General features: G+C 37.3%; 1 protein-coding gene across 1 annotated transcript; it reads left to right on the plus strand.

Annotated features, from left to right (window-relative positions):
* The first annotated feature begins 9,829 nt into the window (after positions 1 to 9,829).
* Positions 9,830 to 11,954, plus strand: LOC310725107 (uncharacterized protein). Its single transcript, XM_083539734.1, has 4 exons — positions 9,830 to 10,314; positions 10,405 to 10,693; positions 10,816 to 11,098; positions 11,235 to 11,954. Exons 2-4 carry the CDS (start codon positions 10,563 to 10,565, stop codon positions 11,604 to 11,606), a joined length of 786 nt encoding a protein of 261 aa, XP_083395860.1. The 5' UTR covers positions 9,830 to 10,314; positions 10,405 to 10,562; the 3' UTR covers positions 11,607 to 11,954.
* The last annotated feature ends 1,007 nt before the right edge of the window (positions 11,955 to 12,961 follow it).

Raw genomic sequence — 12,961 nt, forward strand, 5'->3', positions numbered from 1 at the left:
CAGATCCTTCAATTGTAAACTTTAAAATGGACTATCTCAAAGGAGGATACTTCATAGTCAGGCCTTATACATCTGTTAGATTCTTACATGTGTTCATTGCTTATATATTTACTTAGGCTTGGGAGCAGAAAATGTCTTATTGTCTTTGTAAAAATGTTTTAGCTTCCACATCAAAATAGGAAAGGTAATAAAGTATCAATGTAATTTAAAATGTAAATACATTTTAAAGGTTTCTTAATGTTTATGAAAAATTCTATGTGCAATAATAAAAAGGTTCTGAGGACTCAAACTCAAAAAGAGCATAAAGGCTATATGTTGCAGCCAAGAGGGTTTACCAAGTATTCAGAACCTTATAAATTGTAAACTTTTAATTATTATAAAGTATTCAATCCTTGTAAAACAAAGGAATCCTAGAGGGGATGCTATAATTTGTTTGTTTCTTTGTTTGGTTTCCTGTTTGATCACATTAAAATGATCATCTGTACTGTACACAAAGGTAAGCAAAGTTTTTAACACTTATGCAAGGCAGAAGGCCATACATGCCATCTAGTGGCCGAAACCACCTCATATAGAGTCGCCTGTAAATGTGAGTATTTTCTATATATCCCTACATATATTATCAGGATTTCTGAAAAAAAAAGACTTAGACTTTGTTTTTTTGTTTGTTGCTTTTTTATTGCACGTGTGTGTGTGTGTGTGTGTGTGTGTGTGTGTGTGTGTGTGTGTGTGTGTGTGTGTGTGTGTGTGTGTGTGTGTAATTTATGATATGTGTCTGGAAATATGTATACAGTACTGTGCAAATGTTTTAGGCAGGTGTGAAGAATTGCTGTACATTAAGCATATTATGCTTATTTAATTGTTTTGTTATTTTTTTTTTTATCAATTTACAAAATGCTAGGTGAGTAAATAGAAAAAATTAAAATCAATTCAATAATTGGTGTGATTACCCTTTGACTCTACAATTCCTACACTTGCACAAAGTCAGGGATTTTGTAGAATCATTGTCAGGTGTAAGATTAACCAATTATATCTAACATGTTCTAATGATCTTCAGTTTCATATACCGGTTAAAACATAGTCATAATATAGTCATAATATGGTCATAATAAAGTCATAATATAGTCATAAATTGAAACAGTCGCAGCTGTGTAGGAGCTTCAAAGTGGGTTAGAAACAGCCAAATTCTGCTAGTAAAGTGAGGTTTTGGAAGACCTTTGGAAGTTTTATGTCACAGATAATACACCATGGCAAGCAACAAGACACATGTTGCTTCAGCAAGGTCTGTCCCCAACAAAGATTTCAAAGCAAAGTTGGGTTTCAAGATATGCTGCTGAAGCTATATTGAAGAAGCACAAAGAAACTTCCCTTCTGCATTGGAAGATGACATTTTACTTTCGAGAGAAGTGATTATGTGATATCTAAAATATTAGGCTGGAGCCAAAAAAACAAGTTGCTTGCCGAAGGGCAGGAAAGTGATTGTAAATTATGGTTAAGGCTCCATGCTAGTTTGGAGCTGCGTTTCTGCAATTGGGGTTGGAGATTTGGTCAGGATTAATATTATCCTCAATGCGGAGAAATTCATCATGCAATACCATCACAGAGGCATCTGACTGGCCTCAAATTTACACTGCAGCAGGACAACAACCGCAATTATACAGTGAATATCAGTAATAAATATCTTCAGCGTAGAGAAGAACAAGGAGTCCTGAAAGTAAAAGTTTTGGCCCCCACAGAACCCTGATCTCAGCATCATTGAGTCTGTCTGAGATAACATGAAGAGACAGAAGGATTTAAAGCAGCCTACATCTAGGATGTTTGAAACAACCTGGAGGAATTTTCGTGTTGATGTTTTGAAGTGTCTTAAGGCCATGATGAGCTCTCCTAATGGTGGATGTACAGTTATATTTGGCACATGATGCTTTCAACTTCTTCACCTTTCATTTGTTGTTGTCTTAGGCTTCAGTTAAAGTTTTTATGCAAAATTGTTGTTAATATCTGGAGGTTTATTCGTACCTTCTTTCTGAATGATGTAGTGTTTGTGTGGTTCAGATTTTTATATTTGCACACAAAACTACAATTGTCTTTTGTGCACATGTTTTAGTGTCTTCAGCTGTTTGGGATTTGCTCCTAAGCCACATTGTAAAAAAAAAAAAAAAAAAAAAAACATCTTTGCATTGTAAAAATAAAATAGCAGCTGGTTGCCAGAACATTTCCATAACAAATAACGTGGAACTTAGTCCTACTTTTACACTAAAAAGATATTAGGACAGTTGATTTTATGGTTAAGGTTGGCGCTTGATTGCATATTTTACCGTATATACTTGTAATGTTTACCATGGAAAAGATGTTGTAATAATTAAGGTGAAAATACTATAGACATTCCTTATAAACTAAAGTATTTGTCACATGAAATAAAAATGTTTTGCTGTACAATTAACAGTGTGTAATATGAAACAATACTGATTTAGTATAAATTCCCTTTAAATTTCTGTATAAATAAACGGTTTTCTTATGAAATATGACAATTTTACTCTACAGTTAAGTCACTAATATAAAATAATAATGTCTTCTACATAAATTCATGTAAAATGTTATATAAATATAGATTTTTTTTTTTACTATGAAATGGAATGAAATTATGGTATTTTATTGTGAAATTACCTGTGTAATGTTACAATTTAATTTCTAATATGTAATATATTATGTATTTCTAATATATTAAAAATGCTTTAATATTAAACAAGTGTCTCAATGTTAATTGAGTTAATTGGGTTGCACTGTCTATAAAATCAGTGTTTTGTTTCATCCTTGATATATTGATAGTTAAAAGTATTTAATCCGAATGAACTCCATATAGCTCAGCTTCACATGGAAGTGTGGAAGGTGGGTGTCTGGGATAAATAATGTGCTTGATAAGAATGATCAGGTATGCCCTTTGTTTCGACAATCTGTGCTACCTCTCAGAATAAGCTACCTACACCCACTGCATGTGTGTGTTACGTTATCACACTTGGAAGTGCTATATCTGAATATCCTACCCATATATTTCAGTTACCTTGCCTAATTTCTGGAAAATGGTGTAAGTTAAATAAATTTTGCTAATTTAAAATACTATTTTAATTGAATATATATATATATATTATTATGATTTATTTATTTATTTATTTTAAATAGTATTTTAATTAATTTATGGATAATGGAAGCTTCTAATAGTAATCATATGAATTTCTGGAATCTTTTCCACTTTCAATTTGGTGTATATGACCTTTTGTGGCCTTGAAATTCTGATATAGTGAATATGGTATGGCTGAAGTTGAAGTCTTTGGCCTCAACTGTATAACTGTAACAGTACATATATAGATGGTGGCTCAGCAGTTAAGGCTCTGGGCTACTGACCAAAAAGTCAGGTTTTCAAGCCACAGCGCTGCCAGTCTGTATATGTTGGGCCCTTGAGAAAGGCCCTTAACCTTCTCTGCTCCAGTGTTGTTTTTACCATGTGCTCTGACCCTGTTTTCTTAACATCTGGGATATATAAAGGAAGAATTTAACTGTGCTGTAATGAATGAGTGTATATGTATATGTGTATATGTAAATAAGAGCCACTTCTTGAATGTTTGCCTTTTCTCCTTTCCAGGCTCCATTAATATGCTTTAATTAATTAATATATAATTAATCCATTATATTCATTAATTATATCAAAGTCAGTCAGAATGAAAACGTATGTGCTTAAATCTGACATATACAGGAATATACACTAAATGACACCAAACACAGTGGCAGTTCTAGCTTGAATGATGCTCTGGGGGAACCACGCCATGACCCACCCCAACCCCACTTCCAAGATCACAATTATTTATATATATATATATATATATATATATATATATATATATATATATATATATATATATATATATATATATATATAAGATTATTTATATATATATATATATATATATATATATATATATATATATATATATATATATATATATAAATATATATATATATATATATATATATATATATATATATATATATATATATATATATATATATATATATATATATATAAAATAATCTTGCTCACTGTATCTCACTGTGATCCTAACTTTTAGGCTATAGCATTGCAAATATATGCAGTAGTTATTTAATATTTTATAATATTTTTTGTTTCGTAATTGAAATATATCAATCCGCTTAAATTGTATAAAGTGCAAAGGGCAAACTATAAAATGGATTGGCACAGAACAAATAAAACCCCTACATCAAATAACAAACAAAAGCATTATTATTTCATTTCAAAATTTATTAAAATGTGGACTAAAAAAATAAGGCATATACATATAATCCTTATATTTATTCATATGTCGTTGAATGATCTATTACAAGAATAATAAGTTAATGGTTGTAAAAATAAATCAAGTCAAATCATCTGACAATCACAAATTACTGCTAATGTTGGAGCTCTGTGGGTGTGAAAAACCTTTACTCATAAACGCGTCATCTTTATCACACCCGAATGTCAGATGATGTATGAAAGTGCAGTCAAATTCTTCCAGGAGCAGATCTGTGTAGTAGGTTTGCGCACTGGTGAAACTGGATGAAGAGCTGCTTGCTGAGCTGCAGTGTAAAGTAAAAGAGCCGGATGCATGTGGATGCTCATTGATAATATCCAGACCCGGTGTGTGATCGGTAATTCTGAGAGTTTCCGTTAGTGCCCAGATATAATTATGTGCAAATCTTAAGGTCTCTATTTTTGTGAGCTTGGCGTCATCGGGGAAAGTGGGAAGCACTCGTCTAAGTGCATCTAAGGCGGAATTTAAATTGTGCATGCGATGCCTTTCCCTGTCGTTCGCCTTTGCCCTGCGATTTCCACACGATGACAGCTTTGCCTTCAGATCACATTTGACTGATCTTCTTCTGAAGGACGTGAGCGAAAATATGTTGTTCCTTGGTGCTTTCCTCTCCTGCTCAGGCTCACTGACTGGGGTGAACACAGCTCTGTCTTTGGTCATGCTTAAGGGCGTGAGGTTGCACGTGCTCTGGATCTTGCCACTGTCGCGTGCGTGCGGAGACTCTGTAAAGTTAAACCAGTACGTCAGTGAACAAGCAAAAATCTTTGAAAAGAAAGGGAAAAAAAACAGCTCCATCTTACCTTATGAGGTGCAGCAAGTCCGCTTAATATTATTTTTCTTAAATCTAAGTACACTAAGTAATGGATTGAGTACTGATCGTATCCTCTGTATATAAATGCACGTGCACAATAGGGACGTCAGATGCTCTCTGGTTTATTTGGGTCCCTTTTATCCAATCGGCACGTGTGGGTTGTGTGTAAAGAGCGACTGACCAATCAGACTTGCACAAACCATCCTTGCCTTTGTAATTTTTCTCTTCTTTTCTTTTATTTTCTTTTCTTTTCTTTTCTTTTCTTTTCTTTTCTTTTCGGAACGCAGAGCGTTAAAGGCACGGAGCTTTCAGGTTCATTTTCAGTGGAGACTTGCCACGTTACATTTGCTCTAGAAAAAATATTATTGTTTTCTGCTCAGAGTGTAAACTGTATTTTAACATCATAGATTAATAGGAAATGTAGCATATATCCTGCAAATAAAGCTGGTTTTAAATAAAGCTGGTTTTAGGAAAAAATTACAATATAAGCACAATAGTCTCCAAATCAGAGCGCAAGGGATAGCTACGCTGTTTTACACTTTTCCTTAAGAATAAAGTATTATCCATACACACATGATCACTTAGCGAATTTGCTACTAATGAAAATGGTCCAATTCTAAGATTACCTGAGCAACAAATACATTAAATTCATGATGAACTACTTGCAAAAAGTAGTTTAAGATTTCCTTTGGTCGTGCGCAAAAACAGAATGATTTTGCGCGTCGTCTGTTTTCACAAAACAAAATAAGTTGTAGAAATACTTTTGGGAGGAATATGTTAAGAAGATTGTGTATATCACCTATGCCAGTGCTGATCAATGGCAAGAAATACACTTTATTTTTATATAAATTGTATAAAAAGGCGTGCGCCCTGTGGTCTCCAAATTGCTCCAAAATGTTTATCAAGGCCAGTGCGCAATCTGTCTCTACACGCAGTTGAGGATAAAACACGTTTAATTGTGAATGGTTGGCCGAAGTTTACTCTCTCCTACAAGTCTTGATAAAATCTTAGTTTATTGGAGAGACGTCGGTGTGTTACTGTGGACAAAAAATGTTTGCCACTGTACACGAATCTCCGCAAAAAGCACTCATCTACAGTCTAACTAAATATGTATTTTGTACGGTATCTGATAACCATATGCTTTCAATAAACTAGACAAATAAGTCAGGGAGATAGGGGATGTTGTCGTGCTGTTATAAAAAGCCTTGAAATAATCCAAAGTAAACCAAATCTCGCCGCTTTACAAATAGCAATTGATGCCAGATCCATGGTCGGATAACGCGGACAGGTGTGAGTTTGGAGCAGTCAGATTTGTCGTCCGATTTTTTTTATCAGTGTCGTGTAATATCCTGCTTGTTATGCAAAGTATGGGCAAACACAGGCGAGCAGTTGCTGTGGAAATCGGAGATATCGGCGAAGAGTTGGTCCGAACGCGATTTAACAATATTTAACAATAAACGAGACTTACTCGCGAGCAGGTGATACCTGCCCTTGGCTCCTTGATTAATACTTCCTCAACTACTTCACTTTGCAATCTGTTGTAATTCTATATTAAATCTATTTATTATTATTTTAGCAAACAGAAGTACCAGGTGGGGCTTTATTTTCATCCTCAGCTTTTGTTTGAAGGAGGCCAATGAAGAGGCCAATGAAAGACTGAAAACTCGCTGACCAGCTTTTTGCCATCCATTTGTCCTAAACTGGCAGACAAGCTATTGAAATCTTCCCTCTTGTTCAGACACGGAAAAAGGCTGCATATAAAGAAGCAAAGGAAACTTCGCTCTAGAGGAAAAAAAAACACACACAACTTAAAACATTTAATTGCAACCCGGATGCCATATGTACACCACTTGTACAAAAAACTCAAACAATGTCAACTCTTTTGTGAGCTAAAACGTGCGCTTTTGGAGACGTGTGCGCTTTTGGAAAGGTGTGCGCACCGAGATCAGAATGACCTTGAGTACACTTCTTGGAAGAACTAATGCTAGTTTAATGTGCTGTCGAGGTTCCTTTTAGAGTCGGTCTTTTGTACTATAACGCATATGCTTGTGATGACCGAATACACCAATTATAAGTGAATGGCTAAGAGCACTTTGGTAAACCTCTGTTGCGTTTAAGCACTTGGGGCTACACAGATTAATCAAGCTTTAACATTGCAAACGGTTGTTTATACAACCAGGGAGTTTCCACACCGGGCCTCATACGAAGTGCGCAAAGTACAGCTCAATCATTTGTATTTTGAAAATATTTATATATTTATTGGGATTTGTTCATCATTAACTATGCTACGAGAAACGAGGATGAACTTTATGGACGAATATCAGGTGTCAGGTATCAAGTGGTAATACTCAGGTGTTTCTGAGTTAAAAGTGAAATAATGAAGTTAAAAAGAAGCTCTAAGGCAGAAATATTGCCTTTTATTCATCTTCAGTAACCACTTTATACGTCAGGGTCGCAGAGAACCTGGACCATGTGCCAGGAATACTGGGTCCAAGAAGAAGAAAAAAAACAAAACTATATACACTCTAGGTGTACTCTAGCTGACACACGCACCACGCGCGAACTCGCACACACACACACACACACACACACACACACACACACACACACACACACACACACACACACACACACACACACACACACACACACACACACACACAAATCAGAATCCAGTAAAAACCTAGACGTGCTGTATAGGAGTACACGTCGAGCATAGAAACTCGCGTAAGAAACGTGCGTTCCTGTAGCTGGGATAGCAATATAACCCCTGTCATGGACCATGTCATACCATATTTCTCAAATGGAAATTTTACTGCACTGAACGGTGATATAACTCGTATAAAACCATTCATCTAAAAACTTACATAATGTCCTAATTTTGTTATTTAGTTGCAAGGTAGTTATCCTTCTTCAAGCTTCGTATTGTAATCATCACACACCCGCTTCAAAATACATTGCATTTTATAAAATACGAGAATGAATACAAGATAAAACTGATACAAGTGGTAAAGCTCAAAGCCCACAAGTCTAACACGAATCTTTATTTTTATTTCACGTGTATCACTGGGATTTGTAAAAAAAAATATTGAATTAAGTCCATTCAATCAGTCAATTCTACTTTACTTATCCAATGGATAATTCGTGGCCAAGACTTCATTATCATTAAAACTTATTTAAGTCTTAGAAAGACGAGAACGAGAAAATTAAGTGCATCTTAATATTAATAAAGCGTGATCACTGCGTTATGCATCTGGCGTATATGCACGAAGCAACCTATATACAGAATTCAAGACAGAATTTACATGCACAATTCGGTATTAAGTATAGAAATTGTTAATTCTATTCTATTCTATTTTCCAAAAATAGAATGTTTGCATGAGCTCAGTTAAAACGATGGGCTCAGTCATATCGTTCACAATAACTTAAAAGGACGATCATGGCAAAACCTCCAGTACATTTTATTGAATATGAAGTTATGAAGTCATAATAAAACTTGCTTGTTGCGACCTGTGAAACAGCGACCTCACGCGTTCCTCAAGTGCAATTGTACCAGGTGTGTGAGATGCTCCCATTCATCTCGAGTGTATGTGTATGTGTGTGTGTTTGTGTGTGCGTGAGAGAGAGAGAGAGCGAGAGAGAGAGACTGACTGCACATGTAGTCTGTTTGAGTTCTTCTTAAGTGAATTTCTTAACCTAGTATATTTTCGATATTTGTAAAACAGATTAGAGGCTGCATGGCTGCTATTTTAAATTCCAACTTGTAATTCACAAAAACGTTTCCTCTTCCGCCGGCGAAAACAAATAAATGCAGTACATTTAATGTAATAACCTAAAAATGAAAGCCCACACTCCCAACCCTGGTCCTGAATTACCCCCTGCCCTGCACACTGAAACGTTTTTTTCCCTTCTCCCAATCTGCCTGATTTAATTAATCAGCTAATTAACAGCCTTTGGTGGGTGTTAGAGCAGGTGGGTGTGTTAGAGCATAAATGTGTAGACCAGGGTTACTGCAGGACAAGAGCTGGAATCTGTGCATTGAAGCAAAACAAAAACCCTTGCTTTGTCATAAATAATGTGCACTTTGATAGAGCGCAGTTTAAATAGTTTTTAACAATATCTAAATAGTAGGAACAACAAGGCAGAGTCATGCAAGATCACGTTCATGGAATACTTGAATATCAAATTATTAATCCTGGGTTCAGTGTCACTATCTCCTGGCTACCAAGATACAAAACAAATGTATTGCCAAGGCTTGCTTTACTCCAATTCTTCTTTACTAATTTGATCCTTAGCAAAAAGTCAGTTTTTAAAGACACCCATTTCAGTTCTGTGTGCTATTGTGGCAGATGGAGCCCGTTACTCCTTTCTGTAAGTTATAATAGGAACCCCCAGAGGCACTGGCATGCTATCCAAATGCCCCCTGTGCCCCTGGTGGCATTTCCTTACTTCCTTACCAAGTAAGGGTGTCCATGGTAACTGTCTATCTCTGAAGGGGCACTGCTTTCACTCTGGGCAGTTCCATTAGGCTTTGCAGTTCCTGCAAATGAGAGAGTGTGCCCCTCATATTGAGACAAAGATAGGTTGCTGAGTGTGTGGTTTCTACTATAGGCTAACCCATTTATGAAAAGCCTGTAATTCCAGCAAGCCATAAAGAAACTATTACAGTTTTTCTCAAATGCTAAAACACAAAAGCCAATCCTCTAAACCAAATGACCAGATGTCAACACATTTACTAAATCTAGCCATCATTTTCCAATATCATAAACACATTTCACATGAAAACACAATTCACAAAACACAATCCTTCATTCTCATAAATCTTAACACATATTTTTTTGCTAAAACACAAGTTGCAAAAAAACTCTGCTCATAATATCAAATGAAAGCTCATGTGATGCAAAATGCTTGCCACAGTCAGCAATATTTGAACACAATGAACACACCTGGCGTCATTCATTACACACAACGACTCAAAATTGAAGACACTTGTTGCTAATGCTGTGACCACATGTACAAAAGCAAGTTCAGAGTGCACAGTTTGCTGAAGATTCCAAACAAACACAATGGATGAAGGCAGAGTCAGGGGAAGAGGAATTTGAGTCAGAGGAGGGAGAAGAGCTGGTCATGGAAGAAGAGGAGCAGGCCAACGAGGAAGAGGAGTTCAAATCAGTGGAAGAAGAGGAGCAGGCCAACGAGGAAGAGGAGTTCAAATCAGAGGAGGAAGAGGAGCAGGCCAACGAGGAAGAGAAGTTCAAATCAAAGGAGGAAGAGGAGCAGGCCAACGAGGAAGAGGGGTTCAAATCAGAGGAGGAAGAGGAGCAGGCCAACAAGGGAGAGGAGAAGGTCCAGGAGGGAGAGCAAGACAACCTCGCACCATCATTACGGACGAGATGCGAGCAACAGTCATTGACCATGTCATTGTCCATGGCATGACAATGGCTGAAGAAGGACTACGAGTCCGTCCAAACCTGAGTAGGTTCACCGTGGCCACCATTATCAGGGCATTCAGACAACACAACAGGTATTGTACTCTATTGCTTTCTTTGTCACAATACAATTTTACAAGCCTGTGAAAGTAGTCTATTGGTTTCAAATCAGTTGTTACTGTATTGTAAAACTGACAACACATGTTTCTTTCTTTAGAGTTGAAAGAATGCCACATAGAGGTGGAAGGGTTGCCATATTTACAGCGGCACAAGAAACCCTCATTGTGGATATGGTTCGTGAGAACAACCTCATCAGACTCCGGGAGATCGGAGACAAAGTCATTGCCGATAATGTCAACTTTGAGAGCATTGATGATGTCAGCTTGGCCACAATAGACCGAGTCCTCCGGCGCCAAAAGATGCGGATGAAACAGGTCTATAGGGTTCCCTTTGAGCGCAACTCTGCGCGACAAAAAGACCTACGTTACGAGTATGTGCAAGTAAGTATACATCCATGTTCACAGTACAGTTAGTGGACATACTGTGTTGCTCAGTGGCCTACATTACTTCTGGGCAATACTGTGCTACCTGATTGACTGTTGTTCTGAAAACCTGTGCACTTTCACATTTTCACAGAGGATATTACAGTTGGACACGATGGCCAGACCTCATGAGTACCTCTTCCTGGATGAGGCTGGCTTCAACCTGCAGAAACGAAGGCAAAGAGACCGTAACATCATTGGCCAAAGAGCCATCACTGAGGTTCCTGGCCAACAGGGGGGTAATATTACTCGGTGCAGCCATGGGTTTGGAGGGGCTTGTCCACCGGCATGCTGTCCTTGGGTCTTACAACACCCAACGTCTCCTCACCTTCCTAGAGGAGCTAAAAGACATCTTCCTGGACCGCCAACAACACCATCCTGGGCCCGTACATCAAATTTATGTGATTATTTGGGACAATGTACGCTTCCACAAAACAAACCAAATCAGAGAGTGGTTCACCACTAACAGTAACCACTTTTTAAACGTCTGTCTGCCACCCTACTCCCCTTTCCTGAACCCTATAGAGGAGGAGTTCTCATCATGGAGATGGAAGGTTTATGACAGACAACCATACACTAGAGAGAACCTCCTAAGGGCAATGGAGCTGGCCTGTGTTGACATCCCAGTGGAGGCCTTCCAAGGATGGATTTGCCATTCCAGGGCGTTTATCCCGCAGTGCCTGGCAAGAGACAATATAGCCTGCAATGTGGATGAGGTGATGTGGCCCGATGCAGCTCAGCAACATGATGCCGCACAGTGATTGTGGTGTGTGTGTGGTGTGAATAAAGTAAATAAAAAAACTTCACACCCTGATCATGTTTTCAAGAGTACTGTTGTGTGCAATAGATTCTGTTTTTGCATTGAGTTGTGTTACAGTAGAATTTACTATAGATTTATACTCTTCATATGAAACTCTCAAATCTAAATGCCTAATCCTCTGCAGAGATCCAAGAACATCCATTACTGTAAAGTTTCAAAAATATGCATTGGCAGTTCTGAAACAAAGAACCTTCTCACAAATTGAGCATTGTGTTTTCATTGTTTTGCTGTAGTGTGTAATGATGTGTTTACATTTTTGAAAGCTTCGAGCTGCTCTTTTGATATGAAAGTTTGAGTTTTGAAGTGAGAAGGTGTGGTTGTGTTTATGTAGCTTTAGAAAAGGGTGTTGTGTTTAGACATTGGGGAACATGGAGGAAACGTTTGTGAAATGTGTTTTAGCATTTGAGAAAAACTGTATTATCAACTTCATGTGGTATGATAAAGTTATTATAACAATAATAATAAATTGAATATTCAAACTAGGTAAGCCCCTAAGAACTGAATAAAACTGCCCTTCTGAAAAAGAAAGAATACATTAAAAGTACATGTTTCTGGACACAGGCGCTCTACCTATATAATCATGTCTTTGTCTAAAATAAAAAACAAATTCTTGGACCAGAAAAACAACATTATTGGGGTTTGATGTCAATAAGGGCCTGAGCTGTTTTGGAACCCTGTCATTAACCTACTGCTCTGATTTAGTCACTGCATAATGAATAATATTTCTGGCTTTAGACAGTGCCCCTGCCCTGTCGCCAGCCCCCTGGCCTTCAAAGACCTTCTCTATGGGACACTTTAGTGGTGGTCTGCATTGTTTAAGGCCCACCACACAGGTTGGAATGGGAGATAGAGTGCTGGGGGTCAAGCACCTGCTGGGGGCATGGGTGTACAACTCTCTGCATAGGATTTACTTAAAAAAACATAACTTTAAGCACGTTAGCATACTAAAGCAGGTGACAGATTTTGTGATTTTTAAACCTGTGCTCTCTTCTTCAGGGCCT

This window comes from Silurus aristotelis (assembly GCF_946808225.1).
Source record: "Silurus aristotelis genome assembly, chromosome: 4".
Lineage (NCBI taxonomy): Eukaryota > Metazoa > Chordata > Actinopteri > Siluriformes > Siluridae > Silurus > Silurus aristotelis.